The 24074-nt window shown below is 36.0% G+C and overlaps 1 protein-coding gene across 1 annotated transcript in view; it reads right to left on the bottom strand.

The window, feature by feature from the left end:
• The window catches only part of LOC107565061 (protein sidekick-1-like), a 214953-nt gene that overhangs the window by 42169 nt on the left and 148710 nt on the right, over nt 1-24074 (bottom strand). The window contains exons 13-22 of the mRNA XM_016250249.1: nt 22818-22965; nt 18564-18704; nt 16014-16195; nt 14078-14193; nt 13621-13816; nt 9916-10014; nt 8101-8292; nt 7350-7471; nt 1472-1581; nt 827-977 (exon numbers count right to left, since the gene is read on the bottom strand). Coding sequence (XP_016105735.1) covers nt 827-977; nt 1472-1581; nt 7350-7471; nt 8101-8292; nt 9916-10014; nt 13621-13816; nt 14078-14193; nt 16014-16195; nt 18564-18704; nt 22818-22965 — 1457 coding nt within the window. The remainder of the gene's footprint in view (nt 1-826; nt 978-1471; nt 1582-7349; nt 7472-8100; nt 8293-9915; nt 10015-13620; nt 13817-14077; nt 14194-16013; nt 16196-18563; nt 18705-22817; nt 22966-24074) is intronic.

Genomic DNA, 24074 nt, shown 5'->3' with positions numbered 1-24074 from the left:
AAACACGAGCTCTGTCATATTCTGTGATCGTCTCTGAAGAGCGCGAGCCCTGACTCACACGTCGCACTGTGTGAAATACAGACTGAACGGATTGCCAACACATCCCACTGCTGTATGGCCAGATCAGACGCAAACTACGGTTTCTCTGCATGTATGAGTGCTCTTGACGCACTGATCGCACATTGTATTTATGCACAGGCACTTCCGTACATTCACGTTGTTTCCACACACATTCACGAATGTTTCGATTTGTCATGTTTATGTTGCTGTGTTTAGTTATACGGAATGGATCCGTGTACTGTAGTAGATGCAGTCAGCAGGCGGTTAGTTTAGGTATTTTTTGGCATCTCCATGTGGTCCTGTTCAGTTTCGCAACTTGTCTTCTCTAAAATGTAAAAAAGCTCTTTGCTGTTGCACTGTACACATACTATAAAATTCAGATTTTTTTTTTCTTTCATATGTGCTTATATGGGCTCCTTATATCTTTTGGTTCTTTGGTGTCCTTTTGGAGTTTCTTAGTGTCCTTTTTTGGAAAGACATCTAAATTTATCTTGAAAAAAGCTTGCAGAAAATATAGATTTTTGAGAATCACCCTTCAATGTTTTGGTTTACTTTGCTGGATATAGCAAATTATGACAAAATAAACATTTGAAACAAGATAAATGGTCTATGCTTAACTTCATGAAGTGTGCGATTAATCGCGATTAATCACAGAAAAAGGATGTGATTAATTAGATTAAAACTTTGAATCGAATGACAGCCCTAATGAAAACCTTTATTTGGTGTGGACTGTGTGTGTGTGTGTCTGTGTGTGTCCTCTCCTCACCTCCCAGCGAATCCTCAGGCTGGTTTCACTAGCAGAAAACACTGTGAGATTTGTCGGGGCCACATCTGGATTGGACTGCAGGGTCTGCATTACACGAGAAGGCTGACTGAAGGGACTTGAACCCACAATGTTCACCTGCTTCATCCTGAACCTGAAAGGAATATATAAGTGGAGAGAGACAAAAACAGCATTTTTAATTCTCCGATCTTGCTCTTGAGTAGAGGGAGGACGGGGGATTTTGGACAGGATAACAGATCTCTACAGCTGTAATCCCTTTAGGACAAGATAGTGTGCCGAGAATCAGAAGACAATCTTTCCACAGGACCTTCAGAAAATCAATTAAAAAGATAAATAGAAAAGGGGAATGAGAGAAAGAAAGAAAGAGAAAATGAAGAATAAATGAAACAGAAAAAAGATAGCTGGAGATACATAACGCAGGGAGAGCTGGGAGTATAATGAGTGCTTAGTCAACATTGAAAGGTCATAAACAGCTGAAATTACTCAGAAACCCTGCTAAAAACACCAAAACACTCAACAGGTTTGTGAAGGTACTTTCACACTATTGGGCTCGTATGTCACCACATTTTAGTTCATTAGGTTGATGTGAAAGTGGTTTTTCATTCAGCAAAGGAGCGAAAAGCTCACCTGTATTGAGTAAATGGGATGAGATTGGGAATCTCCAGAGTGTCTGAGGCTGGTGGACTGTCCATCTCGTACAGAACCTTCCATTCCTCGTCCTCACCCACAGTCCCCACCTGTGGACACACAGGATGATTTTCATTTAAAAAGCTATTTAAAAGTACACACATAAAAAAATATCCAGTATGACAACCATTTCAAACTGTAGTATGCTTCACTGCAGTCAAAGGACCTCACTGTGTTGCATGTTTATATCAGCAAGAGACATAAATAGGGTGCATTGTTATTGCACTTTTTTCAGCAGTACAGAAATGACAAAGAAACAGCATTATTTTATGATAAATGCTTCAAACCATAATAAATGTTGCTGCATCAATCCTCATCAATGATGCATGTCACTAAGTTAGAAAAAAATGGTCGTTTTGAACTTTAAATGCAATTTTATCTACAAATGCCCAATTAAATAAATAGCTAAAAAAAAAGTTGTATTTTATTATTATTATTATTTTTTTTTTATCAGTTGCACTGGAAAGGGAAGTACTGTAATTTTAATGTACAATTAATGTATTATTAAACTACAATAGTAATGTTTTTTCATCGTTTGTCTAATATTTAAAATGTAATTAATGTATAATTATAACAACAACAATAATAATAATAATAATAATAATAACAATAATAACAATAATGGTTATTTTGCACTTTTAATCAAATTTTATCTAAGAATGCCAATCAAATAATGAGCTAAGAAAGTTGTATGCTAACAATGACTAAGGTAGGAAAATCACACATCACACCGGAAATTAAAGACAGTAATTTCACTGCATTATTATTATTATTATTATTATTAATAATAATAATATTAATATATTAATATAATATCATATCATATAATATAAATTATTATTATAGCGTTCCAGAAGAACAATGTGAATGTGGCCTTAGTAGAGTGACTTAAAAAAAAACTCTTAAAAAAAACTATACAGAATCTAGGGTGATTTCTTCCTTATGTCCTCATGATCAACAACAACTAAAACAAATATATATATATTTTAAAGCAGACATTTTACAAAATATTCTTCCTGGGGCGAAGTTGCATCTTTGTCACCTTTTTCACCCCACAAGGGTTTACATCCCTGTATTCTATGAATACAAAAAATGTGCATACTGTTTAATGCAGCAACAGTAAAAGCAGTACGGTAGTATGCTAATTTGAACATATAACCAATGGAGAGATGAAACCGGGCATCAAGATATGTCAAAGCATAAAGATATTTTTACATTTATAATCCAAATTTGAGTAAAAATGCCCAAACGTTGGGTAGTCAACTGACATAAACATGACAATCAACAGTCACGAATGAGATGTTAAGATTACAGTTGAGACAGCTTACGGTTAATATCAGATTTCACTTGATGTATACTGCACATATGGGCAAATATAGGTCCCCCACACTGTGTATAGTACACATCCTGCATCCCTCATTCCTATTATGGCAGAGTGTCATTCCAAATATACAGAGAGTCAGATTCAGCAGTCAGAGCTGATGATAGAAAAGCTTCAGACTGACAGTGAAAAGCAACAGCAAACCCAAGCAAGCTGCCCGCAGTGCACACTCCATATCAGGGCTGCTACTGTTTTCTCTGCTTTGTGATTTTTGTTTTTCACTAATAAAAGCAAGATGCTATTGATTCTCAACAATGACATGTGAGAGCCGGAAAGGGCCCGCTTTTTTTTTTTTTTTTACATAATAAGGCCATAATGAGGTAATGATCTAATTAAAAAAGTGGATCTACAACATGAAAAAAATATCTACAAAGAGACACTGGGTAATGCAGCCAGTCGTTATCTGCAAACAAAAACTGCTTATCATTTCAAACGTCACAATCCAGTGACTCATGTTTCCTCTAGGACCTCACTGAGAGCTGCTTCCATTTATTCATAGAGCAACCTGTGATTAATTTCATGCGGTTAGCTCTTTCCTATCATTACCATGTATAAACTGTCAAAATACTTAAAAGGGGCCATATTCTTCACTTCTAAAGCATTGCAATTTCCCACTGAATTTCACTTATAATGTTAGTCAAGGTTTCTTACACAGAAAACAGTCATCATTTTACATTTTCCAGCCTCTCTCTGACCCTCTGACTGTTTTTGGCTACTGCACTTTTCAAATTTCCATATGTTAATGACCTTTGGTGTGATTGGCTAACCTCATGGTTCACACTATCATTCATCAGAATGGGCTAGGGAATTTAAACACTATAATGTGTTAATTAAACACTCACACTATAATAAAATAAAAAATAAAATAGGTAACTGTGACTTCTTATCTCACCTTTTTACTTTATTTCTTGCAATTCTGAGTTTATATCTCACAATCTAGACTTTTTTCACAATTCTGAGAAAAAAAGTCACAATTATGAGCTAGAAATGACAAATTCACATTTGCAAGAGGAAAAATTGTGAGATAAGATGTAGTAATTACCTTTTAAAAAAATGTTAATCCATAGCAGAAAAAAATAATAATTGCTAAACGTAAAGTCATAATTCAGAGAAAAGTCTGAATTTTGAGTTTATATCTCACAATTCTTATTTCCCCCCAGAATTTCAAGAAACAAAGTCCATACTGTAAGATATAAATTCTGAAAAAAAGTAAAAACAGTAAGATAAAAAGTTGAAATTATCTTTTTTATTTTATTTTTTATTATTATTCCATTTTTATTTATTAGCATTTTAAGACTGAACAGGTGTTTGTATAAAAATGTTGGAGGTCAAATGTTATTGAGATCCAGTTGGTGACATTGTTTTTGCAGCTTAATATCCATCAATAATCTGGTTGGACTGGGGAGAGAGGAAGAAAAATGCGGTTTTCCATGATATGTTCCTTTCAATATTACAAGCCATATGTTGAAACAACTAGTACTTGGTTTCCATGTAAACACTGCATCCACACAGCATGTTTTGTGCAGCACTGTTTGAGCAGAGGAAAGGTGAAAAGATTACAAAGGAAATCGGAATCGGCAACCGACCTGGTTCAGGATATAGCTGTGAAGAAGTCGGCTGTAAAAAACACCCCAACACAAGCTGATTTCTAACCCATAGACTTAAGACCCCATTAGTGCCACCTCAGTACCTCTAATCTTCTTCTCTCATCCCTCCCTCTGACTCCCTCCTTCCTGCTCTCCCTCGATTAAACAGTATTAAAGACAGGAGCAAAGAAAACCAAGGGGAAAAGAGAGGGATCTCATTAGGAGGAGTTTTTCTCATCACTCTGCACAGCGCTGGATGCCATCCAAGAGGGGCTTAACACATATGCGCGCACACACAAACACACACCACACCTAAAGGGCTGGGAGACACGGTGCATGACATCTCCTTAGCCTCCTCGTACTATGTCAAATACAGAGTGTGAGCTTGCATGTGTGTTTGTGTGTGTGTGTTTTCTCCAGGGGAAGATGTTTTAGTGCAAGTGCAAGCCTGTTTTTCAGTTTTTCCCTGGAGATGAAGTACCTGCCAGACAACAGCATCTTCACTGGAGCACAGCCTGCCAGACAAGGGCATAACACACACCCACAAATACACAAACACTCACACACACACATTTATACTTATGAGCACATACACTGAAAAGTCATATTCCATAGAGCAGTCTTGGCAGAGAGAAAATTGCAGTTTGTGGAAAAGTTAGCCATTCGGCAGAAGGAAAATTTGCCATTCGTCACAAAGTTACATATTTTGCAGAGAGAAAACAGCAATTTGTGGAAAAGGTAAGATTTTTTTCAAAGAGAAAGGTGCCCTTCAAGGCAATATTAATAATTTTGCAGAGAGAAAATTGCCATTTGTGGCAAATTTAACCATTCGACTGGCAGATTATTGACATTTGTGGCAAATTGAAACTATATATTTAATTTTATATATATTTGCAGAGCGAAAACTACCATTCATTAAAAAAAATACAGTGAGAAAAGTCTAATTTGTGGCAAAGTTCACCACTTTTGAGGCGAAAAAAAGTAATCTGCAGAAAAGTTAAAGGTGCAACAGGTGATTGTCTTCAGAAACATTTTTTGTTATGCTGGTTGAAAGTCTCTTCACATCCCGATAGCAATCATTAAGTTAAGTGGTCTAAATGTATTTATCTGTATTTATATATTCTGTGGAAGGCATAGGACCAAGAAATGTTGGTCCAATTAAAACGCTCGGTCCGAGCGTTTTAATTGGCTTTCCTACCTGCCTGTCAAAGTATGTATTAGCATACCTCTGCGCACCCTGTTCGCGCAGACAGGGTACGTCATCAGCAGCGCGTTCACGCACGCTGTGCAGACAGCGAAAATGGCAGACAAACATCAACAACCAGATCTTCCTTCCTGGTATTGTGGTACTTTTAAAGATTTCTCACTGGTGAATGACGCATGATGTAGACCAGCGGTTCCCAATTCCAGTCCTCGTGCCCCCGCTCTCTGCATATTTTGCATGTCTCGCTTAGTTAACACACCCTATTCAGATAACCAGCTCGTTAGAAGTGAGCTACGTGCATAAACTGTGTTCCGATCAATATGATCCCTTCACAGTGTTCATTGCTCCCTCCTCCCTGAGCACTGAGCAGGGGAAATCCATTTAAGTTTACTTCACTTCGGAACATGGGCTGGAATTGGGAACCGCTGATGTAGCCTTCTGGTCTGTGAGCGTATATGAGTTCAGGGGGCGTGGCTTTGGACGGCGATTGCAGGGAGGTTGGGACGTTTGCTTTCAGTGCTATCAGGCTAAAGTTAGCATTTTTTTGCTGAATGAAAAACTGCTATATGTGGCATTAACCATGGCATACATTCATAAAAAATACAACAATTTTCCTGACAGACAAGGGTCATTCGTGTCAAAGCTAACCATTTGGGGAAAAAATGCTGTAAGTGACAAAGTTAAGCATTGTTCAAAGAGTAAACAACCATTCATGAAAAAGTTTTATTTTCTGAGAGGGGCACACAGAATATTGACATTTGTGGCAGTTAACCATTTGGCAGAGAGAAAAAATAGCATAATTTGTGGCAAAGTTAACTGTTAACAGGACAAAGAAAATAGATGTAAGTGACCGTGTTAACCATTTCGGAAAGGGAAAAACTATACCATTTGTGAAAAAGGTAACCATGTTTCTGAGAGAAAAGCACAATTTGTGGAAAAGCTAACAATTTGGCAGCCAGAATAGTAACATTCATGGCAAAGTTTTTTGCATAGAGCCATTTTGCAAAGAAAAAAGTATCATTTGTGGCCAAGTTAACCATTTTGGAGAGAGAAAATTGCTACAAGTGACAAAGTTAACTATTTCATGAAATTAACCTTTTTTGTAAAAGAAAAGTGCAATTTGTGGCAAAGTTAACCATTAGGCAGACATAATATTCATACCTGCGGCAGTTAACCACTTTGTCCAGAGCAAATTAACCATTAGGCAGACAGAATCTTTATATCTGTGGCAAAGTTTACCATTTTGTCCAGAGCAAGCTAACCATTAGGCAGACAGAATATTAATATATGTGGCAAAATTAACCATTTTGTCCAGAGCAAATTAACCATTAGCCAGACAGAATATTAATATCTGTGGCAAAGTTAACCATTTTGTCCAGAGCAAGCTAACCATTAGCCAGACAGAATATTAATATATGTGGCAAAATTAACCATTTTGTTCAGACCAAATTAACCATTAGGCAGACAGAATATTAATATCTGTGGCAAAATTAACCATTTTGTCCAGAGCAAATTGCTACTGATGGCAAAATTACTACTTTGTTAACCCTTTAGCCATTGTGGTAAAGTTTGGCACTTGCCAAAAGCGATTTGGCAATACAAGCTTTACTAAATTGTACACACACACTCACACACACGCCTACACACCTGTCCTTCTACAATCCATTTGGAGATGGTGGTTTTGCCGTAACTGCCGGGGTGGAACTTTATGGTGGCGGAGCGAGGACTGATGTTGGAGATGACCAGATTGGAGGGTGCACCAGGAAGCTCTGTTTAGTAACACAACAAAACATATTTATGTAACTCACAAGCTGATCTAATTGAAACATTTTCTGCATTTTGTGTTCTGCTCTCTGTCTGTTTTCTCCATCCTGTGTCTTCATTATCCTTCAAAGAAAACTCCTGTAAATGGGCCCATAACTCACTTCTGAGTCAATTAGGTTTTGTGTACAGCAGTGCACATTGTGTTTGGGTATATGATTAATTGGTAATTAAATGGATTGATAATGATATTTGGGTGGTTCACGGTGGCTCATTCAACAGTAGATAAAAGCTCGTTCTCTCCTGACTCCACAGCATATCAGTGGGAGATAATGAGTGTAGCTTGGCTTTTGGTCATCATCATTTATTTCATGTTCTCTCTAACACACGCGCACACACACAGCGGCCCCAAGAGCTTCATACTGACTCTGTGTGATGTATTACAGTCTTACTGACTGTGTCTCGGATTGCTGGTCTATGTGAAATATGCGCCCCACTGCGGCATCCTGTTTCATGTGTTGAATTTCCTTTTGAGTTTGAACAGGGTGACTATCACCGATCCCCAAGGGAGAATTTGATGCATTAAAGTGAGTGTGAGCTAGCATTGAAGTGTGTATTTGTTTGAGAGTGTGGAGACCTGGCGGCAGTCCTGTCGAGATGGTCGACGAGGTGGCAGCACCGGTGCCGGCCTGTGTCCCCGCAGCCACCTGCAGAGTGTATGTGGTGAGCGAAGTGAGCCCGGTCACTTTGTATGTCAGCGTAGAATTGGACAGAGTCTGAGATACACGGGTTTCGTTCTGACCGGCCTCCTCCCAACACAAGACGTAACCTATGGAGAGGCGGAAATGAGATGAGAAGAAAGAGAAAATTAAGCTTTGTTCCACAAGTTGAACCGCCTCGCTGCTTTTTGTCTACATAGGCAGTAACCGTCCTTTATAAGTGGCTAAATTGAAACTCTCTTTATGGTTCCTCACATGCATTCGAAGAATGAAATTACGCAAAAGATGCAGAGAGAATCAACTACCGTAACTCACAGTTAATCACTACAGAGAGGTGTTAGGGAGCAACCAACTCAAAGCAGTAAGGCTACTAACTTAACTACACTTCCTAGTAACATGACAGGGTAACAGTTTAGTATAGGGACCAATTCCCACTATTAACTAGTTGCTTATTAGCATGACTATTATTAACATATTGGCTGTTTATTAGTACTTATAAAGCACATATTCGGCATGACCATATTCTACATCCTGAATCCTAGCCAATTCCTAAACTTAACAACCACCTTACTAACTATTAATAAGCAGCAAATTAGGAGTTTATTGAGGCAAAAGTTGGTCCTTTATAAGTGGCTAAATTGAAACTCTCTTTATGGTTCCTCACATGCATTCGAAGAATGAAATTACGCAAAAGATGCAGAGAGAATCAACTACCGTAACTCACAGTTAATCACTACAGAGAGGTGTTAGGGAGCAACCAACTCAAAGCAGTAAGGCTACTAACTTAACTACACTTCCTAGTAACATGACAGGGTAACAGTTTAGTATAGGGACCAATTCCCACTATTAACTAGTTGCTTATTAGCATGACTATTATTAACATATTGGCTGTTTATTAGTACTTATAAAGCACATATTCGGCATGACCATATTCTACATCCTGAATCCTAGCCAATTCCTAAACTTAACAACCACCTTACTAACTATTAATAAGCAGCAAATTAGGAGTTTATTGAGGCAAAAGTTGTAGTTAATGGTTTGTTAATAGCGAGAATTTGACCTTAAAATAAAGAAATAAAGTGTGACTCATGACATCAATTCAGCTATTTTCATAATCATGTAATCAGGAGAAAACTTTTACATTCTTGCTTTTTTATTTGTGCAATAATAATGTGTTTAGAAATTAATTCTGTCATTTTTGTCATACCGTGTTTAATAACATTCCGTGGAAATTAGATTTGACACAATTTATGTTTTAAACAATTTTCACACTTAATTTGACAAAATAACAGCTTGATTGTAATAAATAACACAATAAAAACATTACATTCACAAGTGATATTTACCTTGATTTTTCATATCTCAACCATGTTTACAGAATATATGCTTCAAATGTTTAAATTTACTTTACATTTACTTTTTTAATGGTTTCAACTTTTTATAAATGATGTTTATTTTTTCATATTTTAATAGTGAAAATCTGGGTCTAGGACAAGGGTACAATAATTAAATCATTACATTAAAGGCATCTAGAAACTAAAATTAATTAAGACAAGCTAAACATTCCTCAAGTTTTAATGTGATCTTTATCAAACAAAAAGATGACAGCTAAATCTGCTAGTTTTAACAAAAGTCAATCCCTGGGACACCTTCACATGCAGCACTGGAAAGATTAGTGAGAATTCCTGTAGTGTTTGAGCTGAAGCTGTGATTGGATATTTGAGCCTGTTCACCTGTGATAATGCCGTTCTTGTCTTCCGGTTCCTGCCAGCTGATCCTCAGAGATGTGTCCAAGATCTCAGTAAAGCTCAGTTGAGTCACCGGGCCCGGTTCTACAACACATATACATGAATTTACTGCACTCAGCAATGTTACTACAGATTTCTCTGGAAAAATAAATATATAATATAACATAATATAACTATGCTTTGATGTAAAGTCTTTATGCTTTAGGCCCTTAAGATCTCAAATATGTTTTATGGATGCTAGTACATTTCTGAGTACCTAAGAATACAAAGCGTGCATTTTTATTATAAGTAGAAGGTCAACTACAGAGACAGACATACAGAGACTGTATTTTTTAAACAACAGCTTCATGATTTTATGATCTGAGGGGATATAAACCCATGAATACACAGCAGGTCTGTCAATGCTCTTAGCACAAGCATGTGTGTGTGTATGCGTGAGTGGAACAAAGCTAGGCAGCACTTTATGGAAGCTTTCAAACCCGCTCATGGTAAAGGATTACCTCGCACCCTCAGTCCGCAAGATCATAATGCTCCCAACAAAGAGCTTGTTGCCGTGGAACCGTTGTATCACAAATGCAATGCAAATAGGCGAAAGCAAATTATGTGTTTGTTGGCATTACTTGGCAATTACCCTCACGAGTTAGCAGTCATTTAGTAGTTAATCAATCATCCATACACACCCCACAAGTCAATACATCTGACAGGCGAACATGACAGTTGCCTGAAAAGCACAGTGGTTAATGTGTGCGAATAAAGCTTTAATCTCATTAGATCTAACACGCGCATGGCAAACCCTCATGCCCCGGACTGTCAAGCAGACCTTATCAGTGCGAGTCGTCATGCTAGACTGACAGATTAATCAATCACGTGCTTATGAGAACGTATGACTGCATGCAACTCATTGCACTGCAGTTCAATTAATTTTCAATTAAATTTTTTTCGCTTGTTCTGAACAAGAGGTCAAGGTTTAGCTGGTTAGCATGGTCACTGCTGCTAGATGCCGTAAATACACCATAAGGATTCATTTTTCTCTATAAATATATTTAAAAAATAGCCTTTTATTTTGTTATTGCTAACTTAAACTAAACCTATTACAAACACAATGTCATTTTAAATAAAGTTAAAATAAAATATACAATTTAGAATAAAACTTAAAAATAAAAATGAATAAAAATAACTTTGTTATGTAAACGAAACGTTTTATGTAAAAACGAAATAAATTATGCTAGAAATAGAAATATATATAATGCAATAAAAGTGACAAAAGCTTATTACTAACAAAATAACTAATACTCAAATTCAAATGAAAACTGAAAATATAATAAAGCTAATATCAATATTAATCAATTAATGAATACCATAAGAGGGAGAGAGAGAGTGTATGTGTATGCACGTGTGTGTGTGTGTGTGTGTGTGTGTGTATTACATAATAAAGAAAATAGCAAAAAGATTTTTGCAAGCAACATACACTACCATTCAAACATTTAAAAAAAATCTGGAATATTTGCATAATAATTGCATTTTAAAATATATTCAAACAGAAACTGTTCAACTGTAAAAAAAAAAAAAAAAAATATATATATATATATATATATATATATATATATATATGTCACAACATTATCATTATTATTATTTTTTTTTTTCATTTTGGATCAAATAAATGCAACCTTGGTCAGCAAAATTATTCCAGCATTTAAAATGAAATGGAATACACTTTATTATCCCCAAGAGGAAATTTTTTCGGGCTCAAGGTGGGTTTACAATATGTTGGATTCATAAACAATACATACAAAAGTACATAATATTCCCTACAAAACACAAGTACCTATAACATTACCAATCCTTGCATTAATTAGGTAATTCATAATAATATTACTCATAATAATTTCATTATATTGTAGCAGATGTCTTACCAGTGACCTATTACTTTTGGAGGTGTGAAATAGACTTACAGGATCTATCAAAAATGGTACATTTGATGTTTATTTGCTGTGCACTAATGCTAACGGATAGTTTTTGGCAGGTTTTTCAGAGATTAACTATGTTTATTCACTTTGTTTCAAGGGTTTTTCGTGTCTAACCTGTTTGTGGGATTGAGCTATTCATGGGAAACAAGCTCCTGTGGCTCAACATTGCAGAGAAGACCACATGCTGTTATCATCTGATGAAAATTACATTGTCTGTTAACAGCTGCACGCGCATTCGCACACATATCAAAGCGCACGCACACATGGTGGGACAATCAATAGCGAGCACATGTGCATTGACTAACAGGAGTGATCCTGCTTCAATAATTGCAGGTTAGTCAAGGCTGATTCTCCATGCCTGTGGCGTGACGTGAAAACAGCACTTGGGTGGCCAATATATAGTCGGCGAAAAGACTAATCAATGGCGATGTAAAAAGCACAATTACGTGGCAAATTGCGGCATGCATAGCGAAAGGGCCAAATTTCTGCTCCGTATCGATTCTGGTGGCTAGAATGTCAAACAAACAGGCTTGTTTTTGCCGAGAGATCTCTTTCTCAAAGCCTGCTGGACAGTTTTCAAGTAAAGAGCATACTGTTAGTCGATTGTCTCCAATTAAATACAGACAGACTGTCTGTAAGAGTGTGTGGGTATCTGCAAGAGTGTGAAATATGATTTTACATGTCAGTAGTGCAAGCAAAACATTATATCCCAGAGGACGCATTTATTGCTTAGAGGTTGCTCTTTCATTGCTCAGGAGACTTAATGGATCTCCCAATTGCTTTTTATTGAAGTATCAACTGTTTTCTCTCCTAAAATAGATGATTGTCAAATGATACTATTTCTGACAAACAGTGAGAGAGCTATAACTTTAAAGGAATAGTTCACCCAAAAATGAAAATTTGTTGACAATTTACTCACACTCCGGCCACCCAAGATGTAGATGAGATTGTTTCTTCATCTGAAAAGATTTGGAGAAATGTATCATTACATCACTTGTTTACCAATGGATCCTCTGCAGTCAATGGGTGCCGTCAGAATGAGAGTCCTAACATCTGATAAAAACATCACAATAATCCACAAGTAATCCACACAACTTCAGTCCATCAGGTTACATCTTGTGAAGCGAAAAGCTGCGTGTTTGTAAGAAACAAATCAATCGTTAAGAAGTTTTCAATTTAAACCGTCGCTTCTGGCCAAAATAATCATAATAATGCTTCCTCCAGTGAAAAAAGTTGATCTTCTGTTGTCCTCTCACATCAAAATCCACCGTCATATTTGTTTAGAACTTGTTTTGGACTGTTTTCTCTTATAAACGGTGATTGATCTGTGCATATTTCTCTCTTGGTTCAGATGAGACCACTTTTCGTCTAGAGACAACAATATTAGATTATTAGAGGACTCATATTTTATCTGGAAGAAATAGTTAAAAATGTCTTAATAATGGATTTTTACTTATTACAAACAATTAGCTGATGGACTGGAGTGGTGTGGATTACTTGTGGATTATTGTGGTGTTTTTATCAGCTGTTTGGACGCTCATTCTGACGGCACCCATTCGCTGCAGAGGATCCATTGGTGATGTAATGCTAAATTTCTCCAAATCTGTTTCGATGAAGAAACAAACTCATCTACATCGCGGTTGGCCTGAGGGTGAGCAAATTTTCCTTGAATGTGGATGTGATTCCTGTAACGTGTCCATGTGTTTGTATGAGTACTCACTGTAAGTATGCGTCTGGATGAGCTGTGGTGTGCTAGCTGGTCCATCGCCAGGTGTGGTAAAGCACAGCACTGCCGTCTCATACCACGTGAACTTTCTTAAATTGCTAACGTAACCATAGTGACGTGACCCGTGGAACTCAGGGGCAATGGTCACCATGGTAATGCATTCCGGACAGTGTTCGGGCCACACCAGCAGCTGTGAGAGAGATACGGAATAACAATAAGACATACACAAAACGTGATTAAAATACACTGCTAGGATTTAATTATGCAAATTCAAATTTATAGTTGCTGTTTTTGTCAGGCATTTAGCCAATCAATCATGCATACACACCCCAGAAGACAATAAACCTGCCAGGCAAATTTAATTGATTTTTTTTACCTCCAACAGAACATGTGTCTCTCTTTCTCTCATACACACAATCAAACACACATTCTCACATCTGTCTCTCTCTACCTTGTATCCCTGGTTGATGCCGTTGATGAACTGTTGGGGGGGTGGTGTCCAGGTGAATTTGATGGTGGTGGAGTTGAGAGCAACAGCATCCACGTCTTGTGGGGGCGCTGTAGGGACTGCAGGGTGGAAGACAATTTAGCACTGAAATATTTTGGTAATGTTCAAACATATTTTTGCAAAGTGTGCTGTTAAATTGAACTTAAAAGTTCAAAATTATTAAATTTTTTATTGTGTATACCATGTGGTTTAGAATGGCACAATCATTCATTCATTCATTCATTCATTAATTCATTCGTCTGATTGTTTGTAGAAGTTTATCCACAAAATACTTTATCTTAAATTGAATTTATTAAATTTATTTTAATAAGCAAGTGAGTGTGTGTGAACAATTGTATTATAAAATTGTTAATAATACTAAAATAATACTATAAAATATTGCAATAATAATACTGCTATAAAATGTAAAACTAAAAGTATTAGTTTTCATTTTAGAAAATCCTTTTTGTTAATAGTAATAAAGCTGAAATAAAATAATTTAAACTTAAAAACCTTCAGCAAAAATCTGAAGTGTTGCTTTAGCAACAAATTGAAATAAAATAACCTGAAGTACTAAAATTGCTTATACATTAATTACATTAATAATAATATACATTAATATGGAGTTTGAGGCAAAAGTCGTAGTTAATGGTTTGTTAATAGCGAGAATACTTAAAATAAAGTATGACCAAAATAAATTAAGTCTAAAGAGAAAAAAAGACAAAACTTAAACCAAATTTAAAATGAAGACTGAAAATATACAAATAAATCTTATTCAAAATATTAAGAAATACTGTAATAGCATAAAAATAATACTAAAATAACACTGCTGAAGATTAGCCAAAGTTTACAGTGCTTAAATACTCTATAAGGCACTTAGTAGGAAGCAGACTAAATACTAATGACTAGAACTGAATATTTGGGCATTGTTTCTTTATACTAATCTGCTTTTGGACCTGACAAAAAATAAGACAACAGTCAAAAGTCTGGCTCAGCGAGACTATATCAGTTGTGACTACCTGGATTTTGGAATTAAACGTCTTACCCAAACCCCCGTTTCCGCACATACGTACTCTATTTTCAAATGATCGTTCGCAGTGGCACCAATAATCACATACAAATACACATGAACTACAGTTTGTATTCAAAGCCTTTCTTGTAGCCTATCGGTGCTATGCAGCAGGCCTGAGCGTGAAGTGGGAAGAACGAGATCATATTTCCATAAAGACTCAATGCCGCTTACACTTAATGTGCTTAAGATGGCCCCTTTAAGGTCAGGCCTGGCGAGTTGAGTACAGATTAGCTATCGCTCAATTGGATTGGGCACTCCGATTCGTCCTGCTGCCCTTTTCATTTCAAACACAATCACACAACGGCACAAGGTTACATTAGTGTGTCCGGAAATCTGAACTGGGACATAAAAACCGCCTCTAACCACGTGTACAAAAGCATTTGTTCCAGTCTCTACGAGAAGAAGTCTCTGCGGACACTGGGTCTCTATTAATCTCTGCAGGAGTATCATTACACTGACGTTAAATACTATGAATAATCACAGCAGAAGGATCTCAGAACACCCCCACACTTCCTTGCGTGCGCACACAAATTCACGCACATAAAGCAAATTAGATTAATTAATGGGCTACGGTCAGTGTTTGCCCAGAGTCCATAAATGTACTCTTCGTAGAAATAATCTTTCAGATGGCCGATCTGTGCAGTAAAGCCGGCTAATGGATTTTACGGTTCCCATGGTTACTCTAGATCTTTTATGATATCGGTGGCTTAATGAGAAAGACGGTGTTTTGGACCCAAACCTCAAAGATTTGAAACATCAAGGGTTTGCTCCGACTGATGAGGCATTGTGTTTGTGTTTATTTCTGTGTGTGTGTGAGGATTGTCTAACCTCCTTGCAGCGTGTACTCAGTGACAGACTGGCTGTACACCCCCAGGCCCGCTCCAGTGTAGGCAGCCACTTGGATCTCATACTGCGTCCAGATGATGAGCTCTCCAATCAGACAGTAATTAATCTCTGCACTGGTGATGTTCTTCAGCTGAAACTCACCAGGCAGACCTGCCAATCTGTACCTGAGTGGGAGAGGGAGAGAAAGAGAATCATGTGTTTTTTTTGGGAAGTTGATTGTGAACCTTTAACACAAACACACTCACTCGTAATTTCAACTAGATGCATCTTTTGTAGGAAATGAAAGTGGCGCTTAGCCATGCACAACTCGCAGTTACGATGCTAGAATATTGTGGGCAGTTTCAGCACATTGCTATATGGTTGCTAACAGAGCTGGATAATAACTGACTACATGTAATCTGGATTACGTAATCAGATTCCAAAAATTAGGTACTTGTAATTCAATTACATTTTAAAATACTCATGATCAGAGGCGGACCGTAGTGAAGTATTTTTACTCTGCTGTAAAATAACTTTTCAAGTGTCTGTACTTTATCAATGTTTTTCTTTAGAAAACGTTTACTTCAAAACATTCCAAAGCATAATATTGTACTTTTTACTGCACTACGTTTCATAATAAATATAATTTAATACTTAATTACATTAGAAATCTAGTACTTTCTTACTTTTACTCAAGTAAAAGTAATTCAAAGTTTTACTTGAGTACAAAAAAATACTACATTTTTAATGTTCTTAAGTATTAAAGGTAAAAAAACAACAACTTTTATTTATGAAATATAGTGCAGTAAAAAGTATGACATTATATTTTAGAATGTAGTGAAGTAAAAGTTTTCCAAAGATACTCTGATAAAGTACAGACACTTTTTTCATTTACTTGAGTAAAGTAAAAATACGTCACTACTGTCCATCTCTGCTCGTGATTAGACTAGTTACTTTTTTATTGATTACATGATTACATATTATTCACACAGCAGCAATAAATTATTTATAATTATTCCTTTTTTTCATCTTTTTAATGTTCCTTTCTTAAATAGCCTACTGCTTATATACATTCAGAAAGTCTTCGGTTTTGAAGGTGGCTACATGGCATTTCACAGTTTGGCAAACCGTAACGAAATGTTTAATGCACTTCATGTTGTTAATTACAGTGAATGGAATATATTTTCCGATTCTTTGTACTTTTATATCAGTATGGTACAAGATTATCCTATTTAAATAAATGTGATAAATGAGTAGGGTCAAAAGTAATCTAAAAGAAATCAAAAAGTAGTCAAAATGTAATGGATTATGTTACTAACTACAATTTTTATTATGTAATTTGGAATCAGTAATAGACTACAATTTGTAAGTAATCTCCCCAGCTCTGAACAAAAGTAGTAGTGACGCTTGCCTACAACTCATATCATCTACTACTGAATACATGTAATTTGAAAACCTGGTGGAAAAAGCAGGTCATTCCATCTTAAAGGGATAGTCCACACAAAATGACTCCGTCGTATTGATCCAAACCTGTATGCATTTCTTTCTTCTGCGGAACACAAAAGAAGATTTTCGACTCCCAGAAATCTGTTTCTTGTTTCAGTTTTCAATGACATATATTGTATTTTTTGTCCATACAATGGACATCAATGGGAACTGAAAATGTTTGGTTACCAGCATTCTTCAAAATAGCTTTTTGTGTTCCACAGAAGAAAGTAAGTTGTACACGTTTGGAATGGTGAGAAAACGATGACAGAAATTTCATTTTGTGTGGACTTTCCCTTTAAAGTCGTAATGTAATGGATGTAGCAATATCTTTTCTTCCAAACTGTGATGTACATATGAGAGTAATGGATCAATTGGTCAATCTTGGTTCAATTCATTAGTTGTTAACAGTACGCATGGATGAATCATTCAGAGTAAGATCAATAGCATGCATTTAGAAAATAGATGAATTTTTCTGAATGTCCATTTCATGCCGACTTCATGGGAGTTAAGGTTTTTTGCAAATCTCTAAGAGCTCTAACCAGCTAAAAGGTAAACCTTAGCTCCAGCAGCTGGTAGTCTATCTGATCAAGTATTCAGAACAGCTTGGATGACAAGCTAGACACTATGTAAAACCAGAAGCTAGATTTAATAAACACTGGTTGGGTGGTAATATTATTGAGCATAAAAAGTGAAGCCATTTTTGTATATTTCATAAAACAAAAAAATCCATTGTCTATTGCCAATAATGTAACTTTGTATGAAGCACAACTCAAACAAAAGTCACTTTCAAACCAATCAGTTTTCTGTTGGTCAACGTGGCGAATTTAAATGGCCAGCTGATGTGTAATCTTCATGGGGAAAACATTTGCAGGGTTCCTACTGTAAATGTACTGTAAATGCGGTAAATGTGACCATGCCTTTAAGCTGTGCTGTTGCGTTACCACTATACCAAAATTATAAAGACCTTTTTATTGCATTAAAATTCAATATTGTGTACAAAAGAGTGTGTATAGAGATCTATTTTATACAAATTCTAAATTTCTGAAGCCATACATGAAAGCATACCTGAGCACATAGCCCCTCAGGACTCCATTGAGCTGTGGTTCAGGGGGCGGCTGCCATTGGACCATGATGCTCTGGTTGGTACGGCCACTAGCCACAATGTTTTTTGGAGGCGCGCTGGGTGGTTCCTCACGCAGCATTAGCCTGAGAGATAACATCATGAGAATCCCATCATAAAAGAGAAATATTTAGACCCTGGAGTCTTATCTTGGAGTTTCTCCCAGAGACATCGATAGTTACTAAAAGTTTCCTTGGGAGCTTATCCAGTAGTCCTGGAGAGATTGAAATGGATCTTTCAGGTTTGTGCGAAAGGTCTTTTATAGTGCAGGAGTAACTGAGAACTGACCCTGCTGGGGTAAACAGGGTTCACTGGAATAACCTGAACTTGACTCGGCTCTTTAAAAGTCCAAAACAACACTGGAAAAACAACTTACTGACCAAACTGAGGAGTCATCCCCAAGTACATTTTCACCTTCAGCCTGTTTAATAAACTGCTTTTCAAAAGTTGTATCATCTTTGAAATAAATGAATACTTTTATTCAACAAGGATGCATTAAATAGATCAAAAGTGATAGTAATGTTAATTGTACAAAATAAATCGATTTCAAATAAATGATGTTCTTTTAAACTTTCTTTTCATTAAAAGTTCTGTTTCTTGAGCATGCAAATCAGCATATTAAAATGATTTCTGAAGGATCATGCGACACTGAAGACTGGAGTAATGGCTGCTGAAAATTTGGTTTTGCCATCTCAGGAATAAATTACATTTTAATAAAAATAATAATAATAATAATAAATATATTTTTTTTTTATCAAATAACTGCAGCCATGGTGAGCATAAGAGACTTCTTTCAAAAACATTAAACAATGTTACTGACTCCAAACCTTAGAATAGTAGTGCATGTTTGCTGTTTAATCAAAATTACTGCCTTGAAAAATGCACATTCTGCATCCGGTCACAGAAATGTACTTAATAAAGCCTGGAAAGGTTATTGTTTGGTTCCCAAATCTGGTAAAAAATGTGAACCCTTGAGGCATTTTTAGTTGACAGCCAACAATGAACATAGTGAAACCATGGCTAGTGCTGACAAACCCTTAATTGCTGACAACTCCTCTTGTTTCCTGTGATGTATATAATTTTTTTACAAAACCAAACGGGAACAAATAAAGCATTAAAATGTAAACAAGTGAGCATTTCAGTATTTCAGCACATACCATATGCAAACAATATCAAAAATGATACATCAGCAATTCGATGCTAAATCTGTTAGTTTGACCCCATTAGTGTAAATCAGTGAACTCTTTAATTTCTCAGTTAGATCAATACCATAGGCTTTAGCTCTCTAAGTCTGTCTGCAGGATTCTGGAGACTGTAGATCCCTAGAGCAGGCGATAAACAATCCTTCGCTCTAATCTGCAGTTTAAAGGTTATTAGCTTGATTAAGTGAGCAAGGCCTAAAGTGCCTCAAGCAAGCAATCTTGTAGGAAAGTTGCTAAGTCTGATTGATGTTTTGTCAAATAAACAATAATCATCCTAAACCAATTTAAAAGGCTTAGAAGCAGTTATTTTAGTCTATCTCTTTGTTTCTTTTGGGGTGGGTTGGGGTTGGATTGGGTATTGAGGGGATTTCTATTGTATTGTTTTTGTCATTACTGTGCATGGCATTAATTGTTGTTTATGAATTAAATGCAAATAAAAATGCTAAGTGCTGAGTGATGCTTTTGTTAAATTCAACATAAATCAGTAAAAAAGTAAAGTTTGACATTGACATTGTTTGCGGTGTGCCAATTATGGACATACTTCTAGACATGAAACAGTCCTGATTGGAGCACATATTCTGTGCGTAATTATACTCTTCCTTTGATGGTACTTTGCAAAAAAAATGAATAAGAAGAATAAAAGAAATAGAGATTTAAATTTTTCATATAACTGATGATGATCCTGACATTAATTGGAAACGAGGCCAAAGCAGATAGGTGCTCAAATTTTAATAAGTGCCCTCTCCATCAATATTTGATTTTTTGTGTTTCTGTTCGTCTTCTTCATCTCTGTCTCATTTGCCACAGTCTTTTCCTCTTGTTTTAACTGAGTGCTTTAAATTAAACATTCAGTTTGAAAGATACGTGGTTATACACATAAAGCTGGTGATTTTAATTGCATTTAAACACTACTTTTGAATCAGCTAAAATATGTAAAACACATACAGGACATTTTGTTTTTGTATATTAAAACTGAGTTTTGTCTGCTAAGTTAAAAGTAAAATAACAATGAAATTGGTTGTTTTTATACCAGACATGGGTCCAAATTCTGTTTTACACATCAGGACTAAGAGTAAATACGTTGAGAAAATTAATGGTCACACTTTATATCAGGTGGATGTAACTACTATACTTACATCACAAAATAAATGTGTTCATATTGTATTGTAAAACACTTTTGCTGCTATTGAGGTGGGATATGGGTATAAGGTTAGGGACAGGTTTGGTGGTATGGGTAGGTTTAAGTGTGGGTTAAGGTGTAAGGGATGGGTCAACAGTGTAATTATAAATGTAATTACAGAAATGAATTACAGATATAATTTCATGCATGTATTTTTAAAATTATAAGCACAATGTAAAAAAAATGTATGTACACAATAAGTGCATTGTATAAAATTATTAATTTAAATGTAAGTACAGTAGTTAGGCCACCTAATATAAAGCAGGACTAATTACATTGTACAATACCTGTTTTTTCATGAGGTCAGTTAAGCTGTTAGCAAGTTCACATTAGTTATTGTCTTCTTTGACAGAGTTTCTATAATTGCACCAGTAATTTTGCTTAATGGATTCTGCATGTTGCGAATCTGTTTAAAATGTTGTTAACAAGCCCAGACATGGTTTACTTACTTGCTGAGATATTGCATATTACGCTGATGTCAATAGTACAGTTACAGATAAATCAGTGCACATTGCATCCATCCAAAAGAGCAAAATAAAGTGTGTGAACAAGAATGAACAAGAACGAATACAGTCAACAGCTCTCACTGCGTGACAACTGATAAAACGTCAAAGTTGAGCCTAAAGTACTGTAATTAGGGTTGACAATTAATACAATTTGATAAACTGACTGATTACATAAAATGCTGACTAAATAATCAAATCACACTTATCACATAATCATATATAGAGACTCTCCAGTCTGCAGTGTCACATGATCCTTCAGAAATTATATATATATATAATATATATATGGTTCCAATTCAGCACCAATTAAACCTGAGCAGCTGAGCATTTCACAAAGTCATTATAAGAGAAAAGGGAGTCTCTGACTCAACTGGTACTATTGAACATAAACTGGCAATGTTGGTTTAATAGAGACTTGCTTCAAATAATGGCTAAGCTGAGAACTAGGAAACAGCATGACAAGCTTTTTTAACATGTCCTTGATGATTGAGCAGGCCCTTCTTCCTGCCGTTTAGCAAAGAGTGCTTGGCATGCGCATTAGCTTTATGCATGTGGCTTGAAAAATAGCCATTTGAACTTTTTTTAAGTTCTTTAAGCGATTTGATTCGCAGTTTCGATTTCGACTGCATTCGATTTGAATGCAGTCATTGTGATGTGTGCCAATTTATGAGCGAATAAAAATTCACAAAACAAAATAGAGAGCACAAAATGCAGTAGCCTCTGCATGTGCTAAAGTGTCCTTCCCTCCAGCCAAGTTTCTATTTGACATTCTTTCACCGTGTGGAATTGGCTTTGAGAAATGCTATTTCTCACACCTTCATAGTGTTCCTGAATATGAGTTTTTTTTCTGCCCATGTGTCATAATGGCTCACAATCAGAGCCAGTGATGAAAGCTCTCATGTAACTCAATTACAATCAGCCTTTCTTTTGATAGGGTTTAAATCTTGTCCTCACATATAATAACATTCTCTCTAACTGACTGAGGTTGTGTGTGTATGTGTTGAACACACAAAAATGGCAAGAGTTGGTGAAAATTACCAGTTCCAATCTGTTTGACTGGCCATGTAACTTACTACAGTCAAAATTCAAAGGACTTTGAGTTTGTTGGAAACAAAGTTTAGCTTGTTAGCATGGCCAAGTTACTGTAACATCTGCAGTTCCATGACATTGTCAAACAAGATCTGTTTCCCTTCCTCAATGCCTGATCAAAATTATTTATCATGATATCTTGTTCTAGCTTATCAATAAAGCTTTTCTTAAACATTTTCCAATATGCTAAGCTAGTAGGCTATGATGCCTGTGACTGTTTACCTGTTGGTCTCAGTGCTGTACTGTCCACGTCCCACCTGATTGACAGCACACACTCTGAACTGGTACGTTCTTGCTGGCGTTAGACCAATTACTAGCAAATTAGTTAGTGCTGGACTAACATCATCCATGTAGACCTTCCATGGAGAATCTGTCAAGAACAACAATCAGACAAAACTAAGTTTCTTAACATCGTAACATACTATTGAACAGGTCACATACCATGTACAGTACATTACAATGTTCATATGGAAAATAACATAATGCATGAAAAATAACGTAATGCATTGCAATATTGCGTTACTTACTACATGAAAAAGCAACTAATTGCATTACATAGTTACTTTTAATGGAAAGTAATGCATTATTTTACTTTTGTGTTACTTTTTGTCATCTGGGCTGGGCTTGCTTATTTGTTTTTTAATAACGAAAAACCCAAAAGTTATATTTTTGGCAACTGTAAGGGTATTTTCACACCAAAAATTAAATGAATAAGCCTCAGTCTGAAAGAAGTGCCTCTGCCTATGCACCTCACTCCCAATTTCTTTTAACATCGGGACAGGAGAGCTTTCACTGAATAAATGGGAAAACAAAGTAACACAGATATTTCATGTAGATTTAAAACTAATGCATTACTTTACTAGTTACTTGAAAAAAGTAATCTCATTATGTAACTCGCATTACTTGTAATTAGGGATGTCAGTTTAACTGTTGACAAATATGATGCAGGGCAACAACTCCTTAAACGCAGTTATGTCCTAAAATTCAAGATATTGGGGCAAAAATGCTCCTGTATGAGTTTTTGTCTCATATTTGCATAATATGATAACACAGGAGTAGGGAGAGCTGTGTCACACGAGTGCTGTTTTTGTCCCAAATATAACGAGTGCAAATGTGAATTTATACAACAGTTCAGTAAATAAGTTGATATTGTGTTATATTTTAAATACAATATTATGTGTTTTTGCTCAATTTTGAGGGAACATATTACATTTAAAGCCATAGCAGAATTGTTGTGCGTCTCCGAACAACACATGTTTAGTTTCTGAATGAATCTGCGTTTTGAATGAATCATGTGAACCATTGATTCAAATCATTGATTCAAAGGCCAATTCATAAAGTGAGCCATTTACTGAATTCCTGAATGAATCAGTCGTTTGAATGAATCAAGTTAAAGACTCATAAAGACAGTTACCGCCACCTACTGGCAGTTTTAGTTTCTTATCTAGAGTATTATTTAATTTAAAAAGGGTGTGGGGG

This window comes from Sinocyclocheilus grahami, unplaced genomic scaffold, assembly GCF_001515645.1.
Source record: "Sinocyclocheilus grahami isolate Dianchi unplaced genomic scaffold, SAMN03320097.WGS_v1.1 scaffold25.1, whole genome shotgun sequence".
Classification (NCBI taxonomy): Eukaryota; Metazoa; Chordata; class Actinopteri; order Cypriniformes; family Cyprinidae; genus Sinocyclocheilus; species Sinocyclocheilus grahami.
This window is presented reverse-complemented; position numbering and strand designations above follow the sequence as displayed.